The following is a 26,839-nucleotide window of genomic DNA, read 5'->3' as shown; positions in this document are numbered from 1 at the left end:
CCCATAACTGCTCCATCCCATCTGACCCTGGGGACAGTGGCATACCTGTGGTCTCCTGTGGATGAGCACATTTGAAGGGCTGTGAGGTGCTACAGCACTATTGTGGTCACACTGGCATTTTCAACAGGAGGCAAATGAATGTGGGAATTGTCAAAGGACAGAGAACAGACTCCTGAGGGATGCCCCTGGTACCACCAAACAGAACATGGGGCCTCTTTGGACCAGCCCCCAGCAAACCCTTCTAGTGCCTCGAACATATGGATCACTGTGCGCTGGGAAGGAAAACCCACACAGGTAAAATCCACTTACTTCCAAAAACAAAAATAGAAATGAGAATAAATAGACTTTGAAATGTCTCTAGTACCTTTACCTGCAGAGGGTTTTTTGTGCTTATGGCAATGACGTGATACTTGTAGTAACACAGCTCACAGCTCCAGCAGCCTCTCTCACTAATCCATTTGATCAGACATGGCTGGTGTGTGCACTTCACCGATCCGTCGCACCGACATGGGCTCAGCAACTCCCCCTGAAAAAGACAGACAGCATCAGTGAGGCTCTCGTCCTCCCACAGGGTCTGAACACAGCATAGCATGGCACGGCACAGCTTGGCATGGCACTGCCTGGCATGGCAGAAACTGGTGCGGGCCAAAGTGCTCCATCCTCCACCCATTTGCTCTTTGTTCCTTTTTTACCTGGCTTGTCTTAGGTAATTGTGCTGCCTTCAACCATTCTGCCTCTAATAACTCTTGGCTGATGTGAACAGAGTTTGTCAGGGATGTAACGGTCTCAAATACCTGGCTCATACGGAGCCCAGCACCGTGTGGTACTGACCAGGACTTGCCAAGCAGTGGGAGCTTGCAGCGCTCGACATGGGACTCTCCTTCCCAGAGCTCCCAGACCTGGAGAGACACATCTGACCGTGGGTGGCAGGTCTGTGTATTGGTCCTCAAAAATCCTCAAATTTCACCCCCTACCCTGTCCAGTTCCCCAAGACAGTCTGTCCCAAAAGTGAGTCGTACTGACAGATAGCTGGGAAGGCTGGCTATTTCCACCCTAGAAGCAAGCAAGATGAAGAAAAAGTTGTGTCCTGGCTTGTGACACACAAGTGATGGCTGAAACACTGAACCTCCTGGCTCTCTCCCTTGTTTCTGGTGCTGCTTTAAATAGGGCATCCATGAAACCCCAATATTATTCTGATCCATCTGTCTTCCTGTTCACCATGGGACTAAATTTCTCTTCGCACACACATGCTCAGAAGCTCATTTTACAGTCACTCGCTATTGCTTATTTAGGGAAAAACTGAGCCATTAGATTTTACTCCCCAGATCTTAATGTTTAAAAGCCACAGTATAGACCCCAATAGTGTATTTAGCTGTGATCCAAGATTAAAAGCTTTTAAAGGCAGAACGAGACTGTCTATGGGATGGGGAAGGCAGGCATCATGCTTTCAGTGTTGGGGAGAGGATATTTTCTCTTATACCCTTAGATCAGCCCCATCATAACCACTGATGGAGCACCAGGATATCAGGCCCTGGTGTCTGAAGCTGCTGGACACAGTAAACGACACCCATCCCAGCTGCCTTGGGTTAGGAAACCAGATCCTGCTCTTGCTGACCCTGGTGGGAAATTGTCTTAGCTTTCAGGGTACCACATCAGGTCTCAGGACCTGAGGAACTGAGCACCATGCTGGGCAAGAGTGATACTTTTTTTTAGGAAACCTAATGCAAACACGTTAATAACTTCATTTGCTTCAGCTAGGTGACCTAAAACTGTCAACTTCCATGAAAAATTAGCAAAACTGTAAATAACTGTTTATGTTACAAAACCAGGCTCAGCTCTGTCACTAGTTTTCATTACACACTGGAGGGCACACAAAGGGAGAGCAGGAGCAAGCAGGGTTGTAGGGTCTGTGAACCTTTTTCACCTGGAAAGGTGCAACAGTACAAGCCAGGAGAAGGCAAATGGAGAAGGATTAGATGGTAGGAAGGTGTGTGTGAGAAGCAGCGCAGATATTTGGCACTCAAAATCCCTGTGTGAGGTGCAGTTTGAGTGGGGTGGGCTCAGGTGTGCATGTTCATGCCCCTTGCTGGGACATGGACACGAGTACAAGTGTAATAAGGAACCCGCATGAGCATGTACTGCTGGGCAGGATGTGAACAGGGAGGGAACAGGGCTTAGCACAGCTCCTCTCATCCCCTGCTTGCTAAACCTGTGCCTACTGCACCCCTCTTCCATGTTACGAGCCAACCTGATGCAAGCATGGCTGCTCTGTGCCTCTGCTCTACCCTCCTCATCACAGTCCCCGGTGCTTTTATTTTCTCAGCAGCTTCACCCCTCAGCACACAAGTGTGATCCCAGCACCAATCAGGTAAAGCAGAAACCTCCCAGCTCTCCAGTGTCCTTGCCTTTCTGCCTCGCCGCACACCAGGGTCTCCTGCAGGGCTCAGAAGGGCGAGTGAGCGACCCGGGTTTTGTCTAATGAGCAGCTGGAGGCACCAGTGACGGGAGATCAGGAACAGGGCAGAACAGAGCAGAAACTCAGAGCAACAGCCTCCAGGCAAAGGCAGAGGAGAAAAGCTGTAGCTGCAGTCTGGATTCACGTTGGCTTCTTGGGTTAGGTAATAAATGAGTCTAAAAAATGTGAGCTTGACTCTTCAGAGCCAAGAGATGTCCATAAACATCCTACACTGCTGTGGGGACCCAATGCCCCTTCCCTAATTGGGATGCTCTAACTCAGACAGTCCTGCCAGCTCCTACAAGAGCTCAGGACTCAACTGTGGAGATGAATCCCCCAGTTTTTTTATTTTTGCAAATCTAGCAAAAAACCTAAGTTACCACATTTTCTCCAGCCGTGTGAAATATTACATCCTTGCGTGTGGTGCACAGCTATTTTTGCATACTGTGAAGCCCAATTCTGTCCACAGCAGGCATTCATAAAACACTGCCACATGCACACATGCACTCCTGTACCAGCAGAAAAATAAACACCAGGGACATATTAAAGTAATAAATCCTACGTACAGCAAAGGAAAAGGAATCTCTCCACTGGCTGTACAGCAAGCTCAGGAGCAGTCCATTGGCTGTGATATGCAGGATGGACTCACTGTGCAGAGACCTCTGCTAAAAGCTACACACATACAAAAGCAAGCCCAAAATGAGGTGCTGATGACAGCAATTAGGATTGGAAATTAAATCCCCATGTCCATTTCTGTGGGCTTGTAGAAGACCGCTCTGCACATACTCTCGCGTGTGTTCTCACCAATTCCCTCCAAAGACCCGTTGAAGGTTCTACTTCCCAATGCTTATTTTTGCAATTTTCCTTTGTGGAGTTACAACCTGTCACCCGGATCAGCCTAAGCAGCATTTCTGCTTTGTCAGTCACTAGTGGAGAAATGCTCCCCAGCTGCAGGCTTCATCCTCAGCTTGCTCAATACTATCTCGTACCTCTGAAACAATCAAGTGGGCTTTAGACTCAGGGCACCTGCCTTTTTTGTGCTGTTATCCTAAACTGGGGTTCATGTCAAAGGTGGAAAAAACAGAGTTAACAAAAAACGAAAGGTGTCTCTGGCTCCAGCTATAACCCTCTCAACATACGGAAGAAGTACTCTTCCCTATATATTATTACTATTCCCTACTTCTGGGAAGAGAAAAATATTAAGCAATTATATATAATATTCTTCCTTATTTTCTCTGGCTGTGATGGGAGCGTGTCCCTAGGAGCAGCAGCAGCAAGGCCAGGCTTTACCTTGAGGAGGACAATACTGCTGGAGATGAACTGGGAGTGTGGGTCTGTTCCAGCTCTGTCCTCTCCTTATAAATTCTTGATCTGTGCCCATTGCAATACGTCAAAGTGGTTAATGATTATCTGGGCCTTGCTATTTTAAGCCTACTGGGAGGAGTTCTGAGAAAGGACAGGAAAAAAACTATTGCCAGCGCTCGCTTCTGATGCCCAGTATAATCAGGGAGAAAATAACAACATCAGGAGCAGCGTCACCCCTGCTGTGTGCTGGTGTGAGTGCTTTGCCCGGCTATTTTATCTGTCATTTATCACTACTGGGAGCACATCCACACACTGCTACCAAAGCTGCAGCTGCTCACCCACCAGCAGGCAGCCATGGGATGTTTCCCAGGCCTGTCCTTTTAACTTTAAATTAGCTATAGCAAATCTGCCCACCTGATCTCCTTTGAAAATGGCAGGGCTGGGGACAATGGTGTCATTGGGCCAGGACTCTGGTTTTCTGGGCTCTCCAGCTCTGCTGACCCACGTCTACTTCCTGGGCTCCTCCTGAGCATCAGACCAGCTGGGAAGATCTGCATCCTGCTACTACAGCTATCAAAGCAAACGTTTTGAAAACTGGTGCAAGCTGTAGAGCATATCAGGATGGCTGATGGTGATCTTAACACCTGCGGTGTGTTAACACCTCAGCTGTGTGTTTTCCCTGCTCAGGTGTAAAAAGCAGCATCAGTCATTAGTATCACTCACAGGACCAGTGCCCCAGGCCAGAGCAGGCCAGTGAGAAGAAGCTGAAATAGTTGTCTGCACTGTGAGGGCTACCAAGTCTCTCTGAGTATACACATACAGATCCAGCTGCTCACAGGAGTAGCTGCACACATGAATCTGACTGCTAGCATTTATGCAAGTTTGTCTTGTTTGGAAGAGGAAACTAGGAACATTTAATTTCATGTCTTCAACTGAGTCTCCTAAAAACACTTAAAACTTCACATTGAATTTAAATGCAGTGGGAAGTTTTATTATAGCAAATAAATGCCAAATGATTTCCGTATTAGGAACACAATTACAGAGGAATTAAGTCTGATGGCAGATAAACCCATTGTTACAGAGCTGGTAAACTTCAATAAACATGTACTAATGATCACTTTGTCTTCACACACTTACAGGAACTCCCCCTCAATCCTTTTCAACTAAACACTTATGTTACTACCAGCATTTCAGATTCTTTCCCTGAGTACCCTCCTGTGTGTGAGCACTGTGCCAGCCAGCAACAGGCAACAAGGGACACATAATAAGCACCTATGAATGTGTATATTGAATGAAATTTTCCAGCACTTGGGGAGATCGATGCAGAGTCTAGACCCAGCAAGGAGTGAGATGGCTTACATCCCCCATGGTATTGTGACAGCACAGGACACATGGGGCGTGCATGGGGCTCTGCAGCGGGGTGGCATCTGCCCCATGCCCCAACAGAGCCAGGCACGGACCCAATTTCTGTGTCAGCAGCAATTTGCCAATAGGTTTTATTCGGGGGAACATTCCTGCAACCAGGCAGCTCCCTAAAACTTGTGGAACCTATAGGAAAACCTATACAAGTAATTATAAAAAAAGCAATCACCCAGACTCCTTGCAGCTCTCTTCCCACCCCCAGGAACCATCACTGCTGCTATGCCACCTCCATGACCAGGACTTGCTCATTCCACAGCTCCCCTGCAAGGCCGGGCATGCCTGCAGCACGCAGAGGCAGCGCTGCCCCATGCCAGGCAAGATCTGTGTACCCTAGGGGCAACAAGCACCCCTGACCCCAGCAGAAAGAGAAAATGAAGCCCCATAAAGCACTGAAGAAAAATCCAGCTCTAGACAATTATTTCTGTTTCTCAGCTGTGGCTTTAAGCCTGCGGCTTCCTGGCTGACATGTTCTGCGTGGGATCTCGGCCTGGGAGCTCCCTGGGGCAGGACCACATCTCTGCAGGACTCTGGCACAACAGAGGTGTGGGTCCCTCTCTGGGGCTCCTCATCCCCACTGCTGTACGACTGAGCAGCCGCAGCCGGGCACGGCATTCTGGGGGCTCTGAGATGGGTGCGGGGGGGTGGCACAGCTCTGCTTTTTCCTGGTTTTCTGCAATTTTCGATGGGTATTAGCTGTTCTGGCAGCCCTGCGAATAGGGCACTTATCTCCAACAGCGCGATGACTAATCTAGCCACAAAATACAGGCATCCCTCTGCCTACAGGCTGGGTGCGAGTAGAAAGGCAGCTCAGCTTTAATACACCCAGCAAAAACACTACACACTCCTCTGGGACCATGAGGCGTATTTTGGGGCTGCCTGGAAATGTGGGTGCTAGGCAGGAAAGGGATACATTTCACAAGGTCCTGAGCTAAGATCCAATTTTTGTTCTAGGTCAAGACATGTCTGAAAAGCCATCACATCTGCAGAGCTCCCGATCCTCCAAAAACAGCACAAATTGCCTTTCCGCCCACGGAGGCTGCTGCCGCAGCACCTGCAAGGAGCACCGAGGCTGCTGGGGCTTTTCTGCACCTCTCTGATGAAAACACAAAAGCTGCAGCAACAGCTGCAGGGAGGGCACAGTGGGACCCACTCCACAGCCCCCTTCTGCAGGAAAATTCGTCCCACCAATACTACGAGCTATGTGACTTTCTGTCTGAGCAGCTGCTGCCCACAGCCTTCGGCTTCACCACAGACAAAGGGAATTTTAAGCCATCTCATCTCCTGCCCGTATCCAGTGTTTTGTGCCTGTCACTGCCTCTGGGACAGACAGATGCATGGACAGAGCTGGGGGGTGGCAGCTCAGAATTTGGGACTAGGACTGAGAAGGGGGAAGGAAGGGAAACTTTCTTTTTTTCTGAACCTTATTGATCCCCACAGGGTTTCTGTGACTTTTTGTTGCTGCAGAGCTAAAGGCTCATCACCCCACCTGGCCTGCTCACCATGGCATCGGTGAAGTTCACCCATGTTTTAAGCCAAAAGATGTTCATTTTGGTTAAAGCAGATGACTCAGGAGGCTAAGCTGTGTCAGAGGCAGACAGCAGGAAAAACCTCCATGCCCCTGTGCACAACAACAGTGTGGGGATTTTGGGGAGAGGAGTCTGGCCGGTCCCCATCCCGGAGCTGTGTTCCAGTCAGCAGAGCACAGGAAAGCCCAAAAGGCCCCTGAGCCACACCATGGTGTTGGCTGCCCTCTTTACCAAATTGCCCTGCTCCTCCTCTGTCACCTCTGAGTGGAAAGTTCAAAAGCAAGACCCTCACAGTGCTGCTCATGTGCTCCCGTGATGCCACATCAAAAAAGCCTGAGGGCAACCTCATAATCCACCTTTCCCACAGGGTAAGCAATGGTGCAAGAGACTCGGCTGGGCAGCAGCAGGAACAGGTCTCCTCTGCAACACAGATCAGCTCATGGCCCCACCAGGGAGCAGAAAAAAAGATGGCTTTTTTCCCCCTTTAATTGCTAAAATCTTAAAGAGCTCTCCAAGGTAGGAGGGTGGGTGAGAGACAAAGAAAGACCAGGAATAAAAACTCAAGGAGAAAAAAAAGGAGGCAGAGACTTGAGAAGTCCTCGGCGCAGAAAGCCCAGTGCATTAGAGAGCGGCTCTGCCTCCCTCAGACAGTCAGCTGCCATGACTCATCCTCAGAGCAGTCTGGAGCGCTGCCCTCGCTCCTTCACTGATTTCCAGGGAAAGGTGATTGAACACAGCTCCATGGAGCTTAATGTGAGCTATCACTCCTTTGTGCAATGCCTCGGAAACAGAAAAGCAGAGCATGAATGTTGCGGAGTTTAATGTGAAATATTTGGATGTGGCTCTACCTGTTCCCATTAAAAAATAAGGAAAAAAAGGGCTTGATTTTGGCTAGGGCTGTTTCAATATTCATCTGACAGTAACTTGCCCATGTGTTTGCCCACAGGCAGGCACAATCCACCAGCTCTGGGCACATCCCTGCCACCACTGGTAAAGACCAAAGGGAGTTGCTACAGGTGTCTCATGGTTTGACATCAATTTCCTTTAAGGAAAAGTACTTCAAAGGAACAGAAAGCATACATTTTTGTGAGACAGAGTATCACAGTGCATTTTTTGTGCAATGGGCTACAGAGGACTTTAACACCTCAATTTCAGGCTAGTGAAAAGTGAAGGGCAGAGAGCCCTATGAGGTAAGTCCCACTCAGCAGTGAAAAGGGCACAGCACGGAAAGCTGCCCTCATGCCCAGGGATGCTGGGGGCTGGTTCTCACCTGGCACAGCCACTGCTGGGGGACTCAGAAGGCTGGACAGTCCCTAAGGGTCCCTTTGACTGAGACAGAAGATGCTGAGATCTGTCTCTGTGTGCAGGTCATGACAACAGACAGGCCGTTCTGGGAGGACATTCCTCTGAACAGGAGTCATGACCCAGTAGTTGTCCTCGGAGCAAATAACACAGCGGGGGACATGTTGCTGTCACCACTGAAACCAAAGAGAAGAAGCCAGGACTGATCCTGCCTTGTGTCCAGCAGACCGGGCTGTTCTGCACTGTGCGACACAGCGAAGGGCTCTACTGACTTCAGAGAGGAGAAAACACGTGCCCTGACTTTCTGCAGGTGTTCTTCTCCAGCAGTTTGTGCCAGCAGCATCTCTCGCTTTGTTTATCAGCGAAATGCAAGCCCTTGGTCTGCAGAATCCAGGCATTCGGGTGGTGTCTCCCTGCTGTACCCCATCAGGCCCTCACACCTCTGTGGGATGCAGTATTGTGGTCCACTCCATATGGACTGGAGAAGCTTGCCCACCTCCCAAGTGACCAGGGGTTGGAGGTGACTTGCCCCCTGCTCTGACCACTGCACCAAGCTTCATACTTTGCCCCTTTAGAGCCCCACCATCTTGTCTTTTCAACATCAGCCCTTTCGGGTAGCCAAACTCCACACAAATTAATTTTTTGAAGTCAGAGGACAACCTTCCTAGGGGGTGAAAACCCAGTTTCAAGAACCAGGGCTCAGTGCCCATTCAATAGAAACAGCAACTGGTGGACCAATGCCACAAAGGACCATGCCACTGCCTATGTGCATCACCATCAAAGCCACACCTCCAAACGGCACCCCCACCCCGTTTCTCTGGCGCGGGGAGGCAGACACCAGGATGTCCCAGCTGCGCAGGGACGTGCTGGCCGAGCCCAGCTGCACCACTGCCTGCCCTTGCTCCCCCAGCTATCCTACCGGCGCTTGGATGGTCTCAGCTACGCCATCAAAATACAAGTAAAAAAGGTTTGCAAAAACCTGTTCCACCAGAACCAAGTCAACCCTTGCCTGAAATATGGAATAACAAAGGATAGCTCAAGGAGCAGAAAGCCTACAATATATAGATCATACTGGGATTTATTTGCTTTTCTCTCTACAGAAGGATTTCCACAAGAAAAATAACTTTGCTTAGGTGTTCTAGAGCCCACTTCATCCTAATGTCATTGAATGTGGTTTTGATCAGCTGATTTAAGTAATTCTTACTAAATGTTGCTCAGTTGCAAGGAATGAAAAGGCAAGCATCTCAAATATCACCTGCTGTGCCTCATCAGGTGTGATAATAGCACCAATTAAGTGAGAAGGCTTCTGTGCAAAGAAATCACAGTGCTGCACATGTGAAATCAAGACACCTGAGCACCCCTGAGCACTTGGCTGTTGGAGCAACTTCAGCTCCAGGCTCGTCCTGAATACAGAACGGGAGCTGTCTCAGCATCCCAGAGATGAAGCGTCCCAGTCTGAAGCTCTTGGGCTTTCACCTGAAGTATCGAGGCTTTAAACTTCTGCAGATTTACCGTAGACCGCATTCATTTTGTGAGATAGAATGCTCTGGTCTATTCTGAAAGATAAACCCACTGTTGTTTCACTCTGCCTTTTCTTAATTAAAAAATAAAAGTATTTCAGACAATACTTAGATTTATTCTGTGTGAGACACACAGGTGAGCTCAGTTTTGTTCCCTAGTATGCCAAGTAAATCTCATGCAACTCCATGAAGCCAAAACAGCTCTTCAGCACAAATCAGGTGCCCTTAAGTTATGGGTGGTTGTAATAAATTTTCAACCAATTAGAGAGGTTTTTAATTTTTTTTTTTTTTGTATAAATGGATTTTTCTAGTGAAAAAGCCTCAGCTAAATAGAATTCTTCTAAATATACCACTTCTTTCCCATGGAAAAAAAAAAAAAAAAGGTAGCAATTATTCCTTATTATCTCTAATCCTTGGGGACCTTCACCTTTCTACTTCTTCAGTCCTCACCAGATCCATCAATGCGTATTTTAAAAGTTCGAAGCATAAAGTTAATGCTTTCAGCATGCAAGTACCATATAATGCAATTCTTATCAGAGATGTGCTCATAATTCAGCAAATTGAACTTTGCAGCTACTTCCCTGGGAAGCTGTTCATAAAGATACTCAGCTAATGGCCATTTCAGAAAACATTATGGCATCAGCCGCTGAGGAGCAGCCATGGAAAATCCACAGAAATGGATGATGATTTGACCCTCCAGATGATAGATCCCACTTTTAAAGACAGTGAAACAAACAAAGCAATAGATTTTTTTCCTTCCCCCTCCCCCCCTGCCCCAAGAAAGCTGAAAACCCCTTCAACATAAAAACTGAGAAAATCTTTATTCTGTAACATTTGTCTCATCTTCCCAAATGAGAAAATGACCAGGTGCTGCTGGCAGCCTTACAGCAGTGAGATGCTCCTTCCAAAAGTGCAGCTACCGCTTAAGAGCCAATTCGTGCCAGTACCTTCAGCTCATCAACACGGGTGAGAGGAAAATAACAGTATTGCAGGATTTGGGGGTTCCTGTTTGCCATTGGACACTCAAGTGACCCCCAGCCAGGACTGAGGGCAGCAGGGTGGGGAACTGGGGGAGCTGTGTGCGCTTTCAGTAAGTAAGTGGAAGCCAATAATAAGGTGCACACAGAAGCGTTCCCAGTACCCAAGGCAGCATTTCTCAGCTGGGAGTGGAGACAAAGATTTGGCAGGAGGGGCTGCCCAGTGGCTCTGGATGGGGATGGTTATGCAGAAGCTTTTCCTGCTCCACTTGGGCTGGTCAAGATCAGCAGCTTAGGGATAGAAAGCCCCCAAAGCTGTTTGTGTCTCCTGCCATGTGGGGTGGCAAAGGGACAGATGTGGCCACTGGCCTCGGTGCACCCAGGGTGCAGGGGTGCCAGCTGCCATCGGGGACAAAGACACTCGGGAGAGGGTTGAAAGCAGAAGTGGCAGAGGGACGATGAAGTGGGAGACAGCACATCACACACACAGGGCTGCCGCGGCTGCAATATAAAATAATGAATATGGCTTGTTTACTTTTAGCTTTGGTAATGCTGCAGGACTAAGCTGTTTCATCAAGACGTGGCCTGATCCGCTTTTCCTTTCTGCCTCCTGGACTTGAGGAGAAGAATATGCAATTACAACATTCACTCATGTAGAGCCCTTCAATTACTGGGTAACTCTGCTATGGCTTTTACAAACGTTACAAGACTCGTGCAGTAGGACATGACATCCGAAGTAATTCATTTTTCATCTGCCGATTAGCAGAAATTAAAATGGTTCTCAGAACATCCCAATTTTTATGTGAGATCAAGTTCCTTGTTACTACAGAGTGTCTTAGTAGGGAAGGTATTTCTTTTTAACGTCTCAGGCAACCCTGCAAGCAGAGATGCTGAACAAAAATATATGAAGGAGGCGGTGGAGGGGAGAATAGAGGCCCTCAGGGACAGCAGGTGGTGGAGCTCCAAAGCCCAGCCTTCGAATCCTGCCATAAGGTCACTTAAATATTTGGCGGAAAGTCAAAACGCTTGCTGGCACAAACGTGCACTGGAGGCAGCGGCACCTCCTTTGGAAATGATGCTATTACAGAGTGAGACTGAACTGCCTTTACTGGCAGTGAGTGAAAAACCAGCCATAAATATAAAGTATTTCTTCATGTAGTGATGACGGATGCTGTGCAGGAACCCCAACGAGCCGAAACAAGCACTGCAGTTATACCTCTGCAATGGGGAAGGACACGCAGGGCTGGGGGGGGGTGTCTGCAGGGCTGGTAGCTCAGGGTCACACCTGGAGGGGCCAGGGGGCTGCGATTAGATGGGAGAGCCAGCATGGAGCAGCCAGATCAAGGGATGGGTTAAGGGAGGGGATAAAATCAGGGAATCTTAAACCACTTGGCCATGGCAAGAGTGCTCACGTTGCCCTCTCATTTGCTTTCTACTTTCAAGGCATTGTGGGTGCTGAAAAAATGAGGTTAAATCCCCTGGGGAAAAGCTGGAATTAGGAGGTGGGTGAATGTGTTCTTGCCGACCCCCAGCACCATCCTCCCTCCCACCACAAGAGCATGGTCCAGAGCTCATAAACCTGTAGGCCCATTTAGTCGAAGTGCAGCAAAAATAAACCACAGGAAAGGAGAACAGGCAGCTTAATCCCCAAATCCCTTTGCCTTGCATGACAACTTTCCAGCCAAGAGCAGCTCAAGAGGATAGAGCCAACGGTACCAGTGCTGGCTGCACTATCCCTGAAACTGTACAACATTAATTCTGATTTTCCAATGTTGCCCTGGCCAAAGGCCTCCTGTATAGGAAGCTGCAGGAATCCATGTGTTTCAGTCTTTGCCTGCACACAGCTCCTGGTGAAACGCCTTGTTATGTTTTCCCAATCAGCTGGGGAATCCAGCTTTCCTTTTCACAGGCAGAATATAAAAAAGAGAGAAGAAAAGGTAGAAATAAATCTAAGTATAGCTGTAACATCAGTAAAGGGGGCCACAGAGGCCATTTTCTATTTTTTTCCTTCAGTCTTCCTTTTGCACAAGAACGTAGTTTTATTGTGTGTGTAAGAATGAAATACACACACAGAGGCACGTGTATGTATAAATATGCCATGGCTCTGAGGTTTTGACACTGTCGTCATTAAGATATTAAGCATTACATAGGACTGATTTATTATCTGACTCTGCAATAACCTTTCAAAGATATACTGATTAGCAATTTGCATATTAACAAACACATCAACACTGAGGCAATGTCAGATGTCGTGCATGGCTATGTTACACTCCAGAGGTGGCTGAATTTCAAACAGTGGCTAAATCACTTGTATCCTTTGCCACAAAAGATGCTCTACTGAAATACAAATTATTACCCTCTCTGCTACTGGTCTTTATTGTGCTTTGTTAAATTGCTTTTCCCACTCCCTCTGGGATTTGCTGTTATCAGATACAGAACCTGTTTCTGCCACATCAGCTTCCTCCTACTACACCTGGATTAGGTTATTTAACTTGGTGAACTACACCCAGACTGGGCTGTGATGGGTCCACCAGCATCCTCCAGTTGCTAGGGGGTAGGTGCCTTCATCTGAAACAACTTGCCTCCTTCCTCAGCAAGATGTGTCTCTGCACAGGAAGGCACCTGCTCCTGGCCAGGCTTTTTTTTTGTCTTGGTAATGTGCTCAACCTGCTCTTGGGCAGGGTTGGGAACGAAAAGTTGGTGTGCAACAACCACAGGCTTCAGTCACTTGAGCTGCACAGAGACATCGCTGCTGTTATTTACCAGCGGTGGAGATTTTATTTGCTTTCTAATCTTCAGTCAGCTTTTAGGATGGGATTATCCTTCACACCCACTCAGCTGCTCTACCCCACCTATTGGTGCACCAAACTAAGAGGGACATGGAAATGTGACATTTGGCCATCCCCCTTTCCTGATGATGACCTACTGTCTTCTGGCAGGACCAGCTACTCCTTCACTGTTGAAGTTACTCCTTCAATTCATGCTGCCAGCTGGGTCAGCAGAGAGAGGTAAAAAGAGCGATTGGCGTCTCATCACTTTGCCCCAGGCATCATCATTGCAAAGTGGTATGGGCAAGGAGTCCTAAGAGTTGAGATCTTTCAGTGCTGTGCTCTTGGGCTTTGTTATGCCAAGAAGATTTTAAGGGGTTTTTGACAGTTCCTGGGGCTTTTTCTTGTGTTTGCAGAACTGGGGTTGGTAGAGAGATGAGCACAGAAATGATCATTATTCAGAGACGTGTATTACCTGGAATAAGTCCTGCTAATTGTTGAGATTTGTGTTCAGGGCAGAGTAGTGTGTAATCAGCTACTCATCTGCTCTTTGGTGCCGAACGCTGAGAAATTGTGTCTGCAGAGACGAAAGCATTCAGGCAAGACTAAAGAAACTCATTACCCAGCCATCACCCTCCACAGCGATGCTCCAGGAATGGGAAATATCTGTGGCAGCCACCAGAGCTCCTTGTGGGCTGCAGCGCACGGGGAAGCACAGCTGTCTGAGGTCGGCATGAGCAGAGTGGGTCCCAGCCCCGGCTCTCCCTCCTGCAGCTCTGCCGATGACATGCTGTTGGGTTTGGGGCAATCTCTGTGTCAGGATCTTTGTTCTGTGTGTCAGGGTAATGACTCTTATTCAGCACACACAGTCAACTGGAGACTTCATTTATCTCTGTCAGTCTGGGGCTTTGAGATCTTGAATAACCAAGGCTGTTGAAGGGCAAATGATTAAACGTGCCTGGCCACCCATCTGTATGGACACTGATCTTCACTGGTGTGCCTTTGCTGCTCTGGCAGACGGAGCATGTCCCAGCCTTGAGTGCTGGGGCAGCGCATGGCTGCTGTGGAGCAACTTGCAGCAGTCCTGTCCACCCACAGGGGTGCTGAAGTGGAAAGTGTCTTTCAAAACCTCCCACCAGCATTATATGAAAGTAAACTCAGTGTTCAAGGGAAAATAAATTATCCTACTACTCCACAACCACCCAGTCAGGGGGCTTCTCTTATTCAAGACATTTACACGCAAATCCTCAGTCTGACTTCTGCATCCTCGCTGAAAGGAATGGGCATTGGGACATTATTTTTTTAAACTTGATATCCAAAACGAGTATCTCTAGCTCCCTTGCAAGCCTCTGTGAAGTGCTGGTGCTCAGCAAGGTCCTTGGCTCCAGGGATGGCAGAGCAGGGTCGAGGTGCCTTGGCAGGGACATGGCGCCTGCATCCTTGACTCCTGCCGAAGCTACATCTGCCTTCATGTCTCATATCCATGTATTTCCAGAGGCAGTAAATTCACTCGGAGATTTATTTTTTGAGGGGCAGTGAGCAGGAAATGGAACTGGTGGTGCCTGCTGGCAAGGGTACTTGTAGCCATCCAGAGAACATGGGCTTCTGACAACACCAGGGCCTGGCAAGTGGTAACGCTCCTTCCGCATCTTCCAGATCCTCTTCTTTTGCTTGGCCACCATCCCTGGGCTCTGCCAGCAGCTGGGAAAGCTGGGCAGGATCTTCAGATAGGACCTGCATCCTGGGCTTCACCATCCAAGATCTCCAGCAATTTTGTCCCCCTGCTGCTGCGAGGAGAGCAACAATTTTTGAATTTTTAATTTAATTTATTTTCTTTAGTTTCTTTGCAGATGTGGGAGATGAAAGTCTGCCTGGCAACAGCGCTGATGAGCATGAGCACACAGGGGGCAGGTCTTGAAACGTGCTCTACTGCACTGCCACGTATTTCAGGGCTGGCTATATTACAGACAGAGAGCAGGGTGCCCAGGTTTCCCCCAATCGGCTTTTTTTTTATGGGGGTAAATTCACTGCTAATAGGAAATAAAAATAATCAAAGCCTGATACTATTAGATCTGTCCATTGTTACGGGGGGGGTAGCTTGCCTCCCATCTTACCTGATTAGACTGCAAGGACACAGGGACATAAGCTGAGTGAGAGTTGTCCCAAGGTGAGCCAGAAATATGGGCATGTTTGTCACCACAGGAATGATTTTATTTGCACAGCCTGCAGGTAACTCGGGCAGGTGAAGGCAACGCTCGGCACTGCGGCTGTAAGGGAAGGCAGAGGGGAAGTGGTCACCTCAGCCTAATGTGATGAAAGGGAGCGAGGTGTGAAACTGCAAAGGAAACAGAGCTGGGGAGAGCTGTGGTGCGAGGAGTAAACACAGGCTGGCAGCAAGCGCTGAGCCCTGCCTGCTGCTGCCTGCTGCTGCCTGCAGCCGAGAGCAGCGCCCGCTGTGCAGAAACAGCGAGGCGGCAACCCGGGGAGATTTCTTATTTGTTTTTCCCCATGAGACAGGGATAAAACACTGCTAGGACTGAATGTGTCAAAGGCAGGCTGTCTCAAGACTGCCTGCCTCAAGAACTGGTCCTGCCTTAACCTGCATGATGCTTTGCCCATCTGCTTCATTCAGGCCTTGAGATTCTGGGCAGGGGGACCTCAGGGCTGATTACCTGCTTATCATCCTGGGGCACAAGCCCTTCAGTGCAGGGCTCTGCACTGTCCCCAGCTTTGTACAGCCCTTTGCACGTTGTCTTCTAGAAGCAAAACCAGTATTTTTTTTTGCACTATGAAACAAGCTCTGATACGTATGCAAAGGCAGTCTCTCAAAACTGCCCAGTGACTCTGCCATAACCTTTCCTTTCCTGCCTGTATGCTCATTACATGACCTCCCTAAATCACTGATTTCTTCTTTTCCATCCCGAACCGGTGGGAGTAGATGGCAAGAGATGGGTGCACACGATATGTCACATCCACGCGCACTGTTCTCTCAGGACAAACAGCACAGGATACAGCCGTGAAAGGTGACAGAGGCAATATCTGGGGACAGACATGGGGAGCAAGGGGCTACAAGGGAAACACTGTTATCTATCCTGTGGGGGTGCCTTAGAAGAACAGGCATTGGTATGGGTGTACCCAGCCTTTTTGCCTTTTGATACAGAGTTATGGAGATCGTCACACATAGAAAAGCTTCCCTGTTCCTACTGGGCTGTGGGGCGAGTATCCCAAAGTGCCTTTGCAAATGTAACAGTCCTATTACAGCCTTTCTTTTTCAGTATTAATATTGAATCAAAACTAAAAGCATTCTGGATAAAGTGGAAAACATTTCCAGGAGCCCAACTTCCTAAAACACAGTCCAGGGAGAACCTGGGGCTGCTCCAGCTCAGACCGCCTCAGGAGGGACCCAAGAGCAGCATAGCCTACATGCAGCTGCTGCAGCACTGCACCTCTCCAAAAGTTGTCCCAGGACTTCTCCTACCCAAGCCTTCTCTTAATTTGGTTACTAAAGACACTTGTGGAAAGCCACTGCGCTCATCTCCATGGTCCTGTCCCTCGTTATCAGACACACCTGAGCACACCATGTACATCCTTTAAGAGCAGAAAGCAAGGCAGGCTTAGGGTTTGGGTGAAGCAGCAGGATCTTCTTTTGGGGACTCTCAGGCCACATGTCCAGGGTTCATCCCAGGGTCCCCAGGAGTAGGAGCCTCCATAGCTGAATTACTTCTCAGAGCAGCTGTTAGGAGGTACTTTTTAAGCCTTTGTTCAGGCAGGAAGGTGGCTGGGCATGCATTTGTTGTGAGTCACATAGGAAGCTTTTGCTGGTTCTCTGGTGCTGCTGCTGGTACTTTGGTGGCTGGGATCTTGACCAGCTCGGCTGATCTTGCTGAAAACCAACATGGGGAAAACTGAAGTTCTTGGTGAGGCCAGGGAAGGGATAGATATGTAGAAAGGAACCTGTCTGTATAAGGAAGCTGTGTTCCCTTTTTGGCAGTGATGTTATGGCCTTGACTTGGCTTCAGTGGGTTGTGATATGTTATTCTGAGTCACATAGGATTAGTTTCCCCAGTGGAGTGACAATGCCAATCTGCATCTCCTTCCTCATCAGCTCATGAGTCTTGCAGTCCCATGGAGAGAAGTACCATCCATTTTTCTCAGTTTACCCTATCTCCTCTGCTTGTATGTGAGTGGGCATGTAGTGCCTGCATGTGCTTTGTGAGCTCCTTCCCAGGCACGTATTTTAAGTGTTTAGTAACAAAATGCAAACTAACTTTGTTCCTGAATCATAGCTATTGTCATAGGGAAGAGTTAAGTCATCTAGCAGCCTATGGTGACCAGAAAACACCTAAGCCCACTCTCTCATCAAGGAATTTTACCCCCTTCCTGGGCTGGGCAGTCCTAGGGGTCACTTTAGAGCCCTCAGGGGCAGATTTGTTGGTCCTGGTCCATGATGCAGCCAGGTGCAAATGGAAACATGAGATCTGAACTAATCTGACTGGGATTCCTCCTGCATCTGCCTTTACTCTGCATGTTTCTCAGGTACAAAATGTCTCAAGAGCAGATTAATGGGTGGATGTGAGCAGGGACCTGGCATGAGTTTTTTAATCTGATGCTAAAAACATTTTACCTTTAAGCATCTGTGACTGAGAAGTCCCTCACTTTTCTCCAGTCCCTAGAGGAGACCTTCTGCTCTGTGCAGTGTGGGACTAGAAAATGGGACTTTTATGAGAATGTAACAAGGTGGATGGATGATGGCAGAGCGGTGGATGTGGTCTACCTTGACTTCAGTAAAGCCTTTGACACAGTCTCCCACAGCATCCTCACAGCTAAGTTGAGGAGGTGTGGTCTAGACAATAGAGTAGTGAGGTGGGTTGCAAACTGGCTTAGGGAGAGAAGCCAAAGAGTGGTAGTCAATGGTGCAGAGTCTAGTTGGAGGCCAGTATCTAGCGGAGTGCCTCAGGGGTCAGTGCTGGGGCCAATATTATTCAATATATTCATTAACGATTTGGACGAGGGAATTGAGTGTACTATCAGCAAGTTTGCTGATGACACCAAGCTGGGAGGAGTGGCTGACACGCCGGAGGGCTGTGCTGCCATCCAGCGGGACCTGGACAGGCTGGAGAGTTGGGCGGGGAATAACCTAATGAAATTTAACAAGGGCAAGTGTAGAGTCCTGCATCTGGGCAGGAACAACCCCAGGTTCCAGTATAGGTTGGGAGATTACATATTAGAGAGCAGTGTAGGGGAAAGGGACCTGGGGGTCCTGGTGGACAACAGGATGACCATGAGCCAGCACTGTGCCCTTGTGGCCAGGAAGGCCAATGGCATCCTGGGGTGTATTAGAAGGGGGGTGGTTAGTAGATCGAGAGAGGTCCTCCTTCCCCTCTACTCCACCCTGGTGAGACCACATCTGGAATATTGTGTCCAGTTCTGGGCCCCTCAGTTCAAGAAGGACAGGGAACTGCTGAAGAGGGTCCAGCGTAGGGCAACGAAGATGATTAAGGGAGTGGAGCATCTCCCTTATGAGGAAAGGCTGAGGGAGCTGGGTCTCTTTAGTTTGGAGAAGAGGAGACTAAGGGGGGACCTTATTAATGTTTATAAATATATAAAGGGTGAGTGCCATGGGGATGGAGCCAGGCTCTTCTTGGTGGCAAACAATGATAGGACAAGGGGTAATGGGATCAAGCTGGAACACAAGAGGTTCCACTTAAATTTGAGAAGAAACTTCTTCTCAGTGAGGGTGACAGAACACTGGAACAGGCTGCCCAGGGAAGTTGTGGAGTCTCCTTCTCTGGAGACATTCAAAACCCGCCTGGACATGTTCCTGTGCGACCTCACCTAGGCGTTCCTGCTCCAGCAGGGGGATTGGACTAGATGATCTTTTGAGGTCCCTTCCAATCCCAAACATACTGTGATACTGTGACTGCCATAGATATAAAGAATGGTAGGTTATGTCTGACCTACCTTGCCCTTGCTGTGTTTTGGGCTCCAGACTTATCCCTTCTCCCATGGACCTGAATAGAAACATCCAGTCAATGGGCAGAGAATATTTTTAACCAGAAAGCTGATCAAGTTCTGATTACTTTTTTTCTTCCCTGATCATCACGAGTTTGAGATAATCTTGGGGCTAAAAATCAGTTTTCAGTCCACGAACCACTGTTTCTCTCAGGTTTAAGGCCCACAAAAACACGGCTGCTCACCCCTGGTTTCTGTTGTGCTCAGCATCCTCCTCTCTCTCTGTTTGGGGCTTGCAGATTTGCCTTTTTCTCTAACATCATGTTGTCTTCTGGGGCTGCCCACCCTCTCCTCTTTCACCAGATTAATCCAGAGTCTTTGTATCTGGCCTGTACTTGACATTGTTTTTTCTGTGGGTCAGGCCAGATTGTCACCTGTATCAGTTCAGTTGATGAACGCCATTACCACCCTCTGCAAACCTTGCTGTGTACTACAGTACTGCATGGAGAACTACATCTCCCTGCACTACCCGTCGGCTCATAGAAACATGCTTTTGCAACCCAGGAGCCTTTCAGGTAGGCATTCACTTATTTTCCGTGATTTTGCTGTGATTCTGTGCTTTTGTGAGTTGTGACACTGCTACCTGCAGTACTGCAAACCTGTCATGAGCTCACTCAGGCCAACCTGTCGTCTCAAGCTCTCTGCAAACACAGGGAGCAGTCTCTGGGAGCACCACAATCCATCTTTTTTGCAAGTGTGACATGACAAGATATTGTGAAACTGAAGGCCGAAACTCTCAGGAACAATTATGAAATCTGTACCTTAAAGACCCTCAATTCCTCCACTTAATTCTCTGTTTTCCTTTACACTTTAAAAAACTATCTTAAGAAATCATCTTAGCCTGTATTATATGAGAGATGAGCACTGCCAGCAGCAGGCTGGAGATGCTGTTGAATTCTTTGGGATGCTTTTCCTTAGGGCAAGGACATTTTTTTTTTTTCCTACACTCCTGAATGGCTCATTAGATCCTATTTGGGTGGAAACACTGCTTATTTCACTTGGGAGATACTCAGAGCTGTCTGTCAGGCAAGCGTTATCTACCTGGAACTATTTTGGAGGATGCTCCTCCACAATTCAACAGTAACTGTAACAAGATCACCCAGGTGTATTAGCAAACCAGGAGCTTTGCTGAGCAATAATATCAAATGAGCAATAAACTGTTTACCAGTCTGAGATTTACTTGTTCCTTCATGTGTTGGTGTGTGAATTTGAAGCTGTTTGCTTTCAGTGATGGTGGCTGACTTGAGGGTTGCTTGTCCTGAATCAGATTCACAAAGCCTAGAGGACATTTAGCACAGGGCTAGAAGTTGGCAAAAAGGCTAGGGAGGGACAGGTATACCCACTGTGCACATGGTCTGCTTCAAGATCAGGCAGGGAGAGTGATTATTTAGTAAAGTTCAATGAGAAACAATGGGAGAAAGTAAACAAAAATTCCCCACATGAGAAGGGTCTGCCTCAGCATGGATGATGCTCTCCTGGGTGGAAAGGGTCTTCCCCTTGCATCAACTCTATTCTAGCCTTCATGTGCCATGAGCCACATCCTTGTAGACAGAGAAAAAACAGCCTAGAAGCATTCAAGAGAGGCTCTGTCAGGAGAGCACAACTGAGCGTGACTTTAGATGAAGGAGGTTCTTTGATGTGGAAGTTTTTGTTGCCTTGTGCTGCAGCTTGATGCTATCTCCTTAGACCAGGAGCTGTGAGCCTCCAGCCCAGCCACAGAGAGCAGACCAATACGAGCTCTGAGCTACAAGGAGAGGTCCATGGGCTGGTGGCCAGCCACATCTTCTCTCCCTTACTGAGGTAAATGCCTTTGTGTTAAGAAACTGGAGCCTGCTTTGAACGGACAGATATAAGATTGAAGAGATTGCTTCAGCAGCCAGCTCCAGCCTCCTGTTATTGCATGTCATATAAATTTGCTTGCAAACGTGCTCTGCTCCATTATAAAATCCATTCAACTTAATGCCCCAACTCCTTCTAGAAGGCTTCCCTAAAACCTCCCTACTTGGTTACCGAGAAACTTGCTTATGATTTTCACCCTAAATTTATTCCAGTTCTATCTATGTTAAATATTCCCGCTGCAAAATAATTTGGGGAGCTTGAACAGCTCTTTTTCCCCTTGTGGAGTTCTCCTTCTCTCATGTGTTTACAGAGGTAAGTCAGCCCTCTATCAGCATTTTTTTTTTCCTGGACTCCCAAGCTCCTGCTCATGAGACCACCTCACCGTGGTTATGTGTGTAGCCCGTTCTTGTGCTGCTTCTGGGTTGAAGGTCCCCCTTTAAGCATGAGCTCCTCAAGCTATCTGTAGCCTAGCCCTTCCTGCAGCCAGACACTGGGGTATCACTATTGCACGAGGGCTGGGGAGGAGACTGTCTTCCACAGTGTTGCAGGATCACATTTGCCTTTTTCAGCCCAGAAGCACCCTGGTCGAAGTCGAATGACAACACGAAGGTCTTTTTCTGTATTACAAATGCAGAGTTATTTGGATTCCTCAATAAACTCAATTACCTTCTGTCTGTGGTTCTTAATTTTTGTAGGGATGGACATGTTGCACACAAGGAAACATACATCCTTCTGCTTCTAATGTGTGTAGGACTTTCCAGCAGCATGTGTAGGAATATTATTTGCACCAGATGGTGTATAATGGAGACTTGTGAGACCAGCCTATTGGAGGTGGAAGCCTCACAAGTTTATCAAATTTCTAATATTTGTGCTTTAGGGACTGACAGATTTTTACAAGAGGATGCCACATCTTTGTCAGTGCTCCACAGGAGATCGGCTCCCACTTGCCCAAGTCTTGTCTGGGGCTTAGCCCTGTGTTGCTCCCTCGCATCCTGCCTGCTTCAGCCGCAGGGTAAGGATCTGAGTTGCTCCTGAAGCCAAAGGATCTTTGAATGACAGAAACCATCGGCTATAAAAAGCCAAAAAATATGGAGTAAAAGTGTGAAGAGGCACAGTAGCAAAAGCCCAGATGAGCTGAAGATTTCCTTCAGCAAACTGGAAGCCCTTGGTGTTCCTCTTTTCTGCATTTCCCTCTGAGACCTGGGGCCCAGCAAAGACTTTCAGACAGTGATGCTCTAAGCTGTGGAGCTGGGAGGGGGAGGATCGCCCCATCAGTGCTGGGAGGATTGCCACTTCTCTTTAACGGCAGAATTCCTTTGTTTCCTGCTCATTGGTTTAAATGTTGCACTATCCAAACAGTTCATTACAAAGGGGACTTAAACAGCTCCTTTCATTTTCCACAATAATTGTTTTATTACTGGGAAACCTTTTCTGTTGCACTGTAATTTAATGGACATAAGACAAATGTACTGATTTCACTGTTTCTAAATTTACTTGGTGCAACAAAAGGGAGCTTGACCTTGCAATGATGGGATTTGCATGACAGGTACTTTGTAGAGGTAGGTCAGGATATAAGGCCACATAAGGACCCATCTTGGGGAAACCTGCTGCCCCGTTCCTCTACTCCTCTCCAGCTGTTCCTGCATGTGAGGCAGTGCGCTGAACCGGAGGCGGAGGTTCAGACCTTGAAAATACACCTGGTACCACTGAGTACAAGGCAGTCCTCCCAGATGTGCTTGGGCTGGTTGTGGCAATAGTGTTGTACCATGACCTCGGGTTCACAAGAGGAAAGTCCTGTGTGTGTTATTTTCTGTTGTGATCTTTTGAAGGCTATGGTTATTTTCAGACCTCAAACTATGAAGCCAGTGGAAGGTTGCAGGCACAGGTCTTGGAATGCTTTCTGAACCCCTTAGGTGCATCGCCCACCCCCATGAGCACATCAGCAATGGTGCTTAACTACTGGTGCTGGAAAAGCAACAAGGTGGTGAATGTGCTCCATAGCACTTTTCTTCCTCTGTTTTTGCAGAGGAATGGCACAATCCCCAAGCTGATGTTTGAAGCCCCCCATGGTTTGGGTGAATTTGGCCTTTGGGTTTCAGTGCAGCCTATGGTCCTATCCCATGAATGTGGCTGGTGTGATGGCTGGCAAATGGAGATGGGTTAACTGTGCTTATTCTGCAGCAAGCCATCTTCCATGTCAGAGCAAGGGAAAAGCCTGGGTCACGGTGATGCCTAATTCAGCTGTGGTGCCTTGGCTGGTTGGCTTCACATGCTCATAAAGAAGGTGGGTGGGGGGCGCAAAATCGAAGGAGCTGTCACTTAAACCAGTTTATTCAGGCCTGCAGCCAACATCCCAGATGTCCTGAATCTTCTGGGACATGTATCAGAAAGAAAAAAAACCCAGGTCTTTAACACTTAATTCACAGAAATTTTTATGCTTTTTCCTATCTATGCTGCTATGGCATGTGAGAATATGAAGGCACTCTAGGGATGCAGACAAAGATTTAAGACTTAATCCCTTCAATTTCAAACATTTAAAAAATACAAATGCACCACAAGAGTAACTGTCTCTCCCAGGTCTAAAAGATGTCAGTAGTATGTGAAAGGGAAGGTCAGAAGCGACAAAAGAAGCCTCAATCCTGCTCCCCAGCAAATTCAACAGCAAAATTCTTATTGACTCTGCTGAAATTGGGACCTTGAAGAAAGTGTCTCCTGCTGAAACACTCTGAGGATATTTTAAAACCAGATTAATAAATAATCGGACCATCTGCATCAGAGTCTGTGACTGGAGTGACACATGGAGGGTGTCTGTAAATGGAACAGCTTCAAATATGCAGAGTAAAATACACAGTGGAATGGATGGGTTTTTTTTCCTTAATAGACATAATTATTGCCAATTTGGGTCCCTATTGCAAGCACGATGAGAGGCATTGCCTGAGAGATAGGCTGATTTCTCTGAAGAACTGAACAGATAAATAGTAAAAGATTGCTTCTGCCCTACAGGGGTGACCATCATATTAGTAAGACAGAGGAGGGTCAGGAGCAATACCAGGGAAATGGTTTTGCCTGAGGCCATGCAGCAGATCAGCTTCCCATTTCCTAGAGTCCAGCTGGGCTCCTTTGCTTTTTTCACAGAAGATGATATTGCCTCTAAAGCTACCAAATCTGCTGAATCTCCTTCCATCACCACTGGGGACTGTCTGCCCTGAACTAGACAACTGTGTTTTAATTAGTATTCCTCTTGGGGTTGCAACAGTGGTTGGGGTTAATGTTTCACACCAGCAGTCTTGATAGGAACTGTGTCAAACCAGAAGTTCATTAGAAGAGGTCACTTCTGGACCAGTCTTAATCCCTTTTTCAGGTGTTTTGTTCTTTTTCCTCCTGCCGCACAAGGAAATGAGCTTCCCAGCTGATGGATTGTGTGGGAACACCTTCCTTTTGCTGCCTTTTGACTCTTATCTGACAACTGGGCACCCTTTGGTTCCTGGATTGGAAGAAGCAGTCAGTAATTTATTCTCTGTTCTTGTCCTTCGCTCTTTCTGGAATTCATACATTTCTACTCTGCAATGCCCACCATCATTCCTTTTCCAAGCCAAGGTGAGCTAGCTTTTTGCTTTTTCTTATCTGGAAACATAACAAAGGAAGGTCGTATATTGGGGGGGGGTAGTTTTATTTGTGTAACCTATAGATAGCGGCAACATCAACCTTTTTTAAAACCTGAAATGCAGAGGAACATTGATAAAGGCACTAACAGTAAGAGAAACACTTCCACTGTGAAACACTTCCACTGAGAGATGCTGAGGGTGGTATTTCTCATGTCTAACATGCAGTGCTCCCATGCAGACATCCCCATCTAAGGTTGTCCCCCTGGGCTCCTGGTTTAGGGGCTAGTCAGCACAGGTGAGAGAGGACAGGGTTTGTTTGGCTTATTCTGGGTGAGACGATGCCTGCCTTACAGCACATGGTCTCTAACTGAGGCAGATGTGGACACCTACTTTTTGATGTGGCAACACCACCCTTAAGTAAGATTCTCAGGCTGGGAGCTGCATCAGTAACCATTAACTAGCCGTGACACTTTCTCACTGTACCATATCCATTATTAATCTATGGGACTAATGCTTGATTTCTAGATGTTTCTGAAGGCAAGGGGTGTAGTGTTCTCACCCTCCCCTGCACACCTAGAAGCTTCCTTTCCTCAGTCTCAATGGCAGAAGTTTTATCTCAAGAAATCTAAGATGTGATATTTTTAGGCTTTTTCCTGCACAATCAGGCTGGCTAGAATTTAAAATTTTATAAATGCAAAAATAATTTTGATCAGTTGATGTCTCGTTTACACTAATTGCTTTTGAATATAATTAGCTTTTATATGGATAACTTTCCTCATTTTTAAAGTGTAGTTGGGATTACATTATATGTATATGGAGAGGGAAACAGACTTTCTGTTTCAGTTGATTTAAATATATCCTTACTGTGAATAATGCCCTTTATATTTCTGGGAGAACAAAGAAGAAAATAATCTAAATCTCACTTCCGTTCTTCTTTTGGTGTTCTCACGAGCAAAAGAAAACAGCAGCATTAGCATGACACAGATGCTAAATATATTAAATACATGCCGAAAGCCTATGAAAATGCCCTTACTCCTGTTAGCAATGGGGTCTATCTCCAGTCATAAAACTGTAAGGTGTGGAGTATCCCCTTGAAAAAAGGCAAGGTCCCACCTGGATGGTGGAACAGATACTGCTGCCAGGAGCAGCCAACCCCTAATTTTAGACACGTCCCAACGTGAGACCCAAAGAGTGAGACAATGCCAGGACTGCACCCATGAGTGGACGACTTCAGGGGTGCCAGGAGAGACAAACCACACAAAACCTGCAGCACCTCTCTCCAGCCACCGTTCTGTGATCAAGGCAAGATTGTGACCAAGGACCTTTCCCAAGCAAACAGTTACAGATGATAGGAACCAAAAAAAGTAGGAGAGGATGGAGAAGTGAAACTAGCAGGTGTTGCCATGTAGACCACTTGTTTTTGCTTTCATCTGCTCTCCCTAACATGGTTGTGAGCATTCAAGGAAATCCATGAGAAGAGATTAACCAAAGGGCTCACTTTGGCCAGAATGTACCTGACATACATCCACAGTGCAGTTTGAGGATAACCCATGTGCCCTGCTCTCATCTGAGGCAGTCTAGGGCCAGGCCCTGCTGGCATCAGTGGGTCCTTGACCACATCTCCACACTCAGCCCCACCAGCCCTCACCATGTAAGAGCACAAGTGGAGTCTCCAGTCATAACCTGTACCCAGATGCTACACTTGATGGGATGGCAAAGCAACATTTGTGCAACCTATGGTTGCCACTTATGCTCCATGGTCTTATAGTCTTAACCTTGAAGGGCAAGAAGTTGGTTTTCAGGAGCAACTTTCACCCTAAACTGTCTGACCGTCTCCTGCTGAAATTCCTGACAGTGAGTTGCGCCAAGGTGGCCATCACAGCCTCTGTGGGAGATTTGGGACAGGAAGTGCGGATGGCAGCTCTGACTCGCCACTTCTGGCAGGTTGGATAATGGTTTAATCCTTGTGCAATGCCTCCTGTCTGCATTTAGGTGTTCAAAAAATGTGAAGCAGAAATAAAAGAATTGCCTCGTTAAAATCTGGTCACAGAGCTGAAAATAATACCTGTCTTTATCAGATACAAAGTCACGCGAGCCCCAGCAAGGAA

The 26,839-nt window shown here is 47.5% G+C and overlaps 1 protein-coding gene across 1 annotated transcript in view; it reads right to left on the bottom strand.

Moving 5' to 3' along the window:
* Positions 1-26,839, bottom strand: part of MARCHF4 (membrane associated ring-CH-type finger 4) — a gene marked incomplete at both ends in the record, with an annotated part of 100,424 nt that overhangs the window by 27,839 nt on the left and 45,746 nt on the right. Inside the window, one exon of the mRNA XM_082054916.1 lies at positions 371-526. Coding sequence (XP_081911042.1) covers positions 371-526 — 156 coding nt within the window. The remainder of the gene's footprint in view (positions 1-370; positions 527-26,839) is intronic.

The sequence above is a fragment of the Streptopelia decaocto genome (assembly GCF_964273445.1).
Source record: "Streptopelia decaocto genome assembly, chromosome: 6".
Classification (NCBI taxonomy): domain Eukaryota; kingdom Metazoa; phylum Chordata; class Aves; order Columbiformes; family Columbidae; genus Streptopelia; species Streptopelia decaocto.
This window is presented reverse-complemented; position numbering and strand designations above follow the sequence as displayed.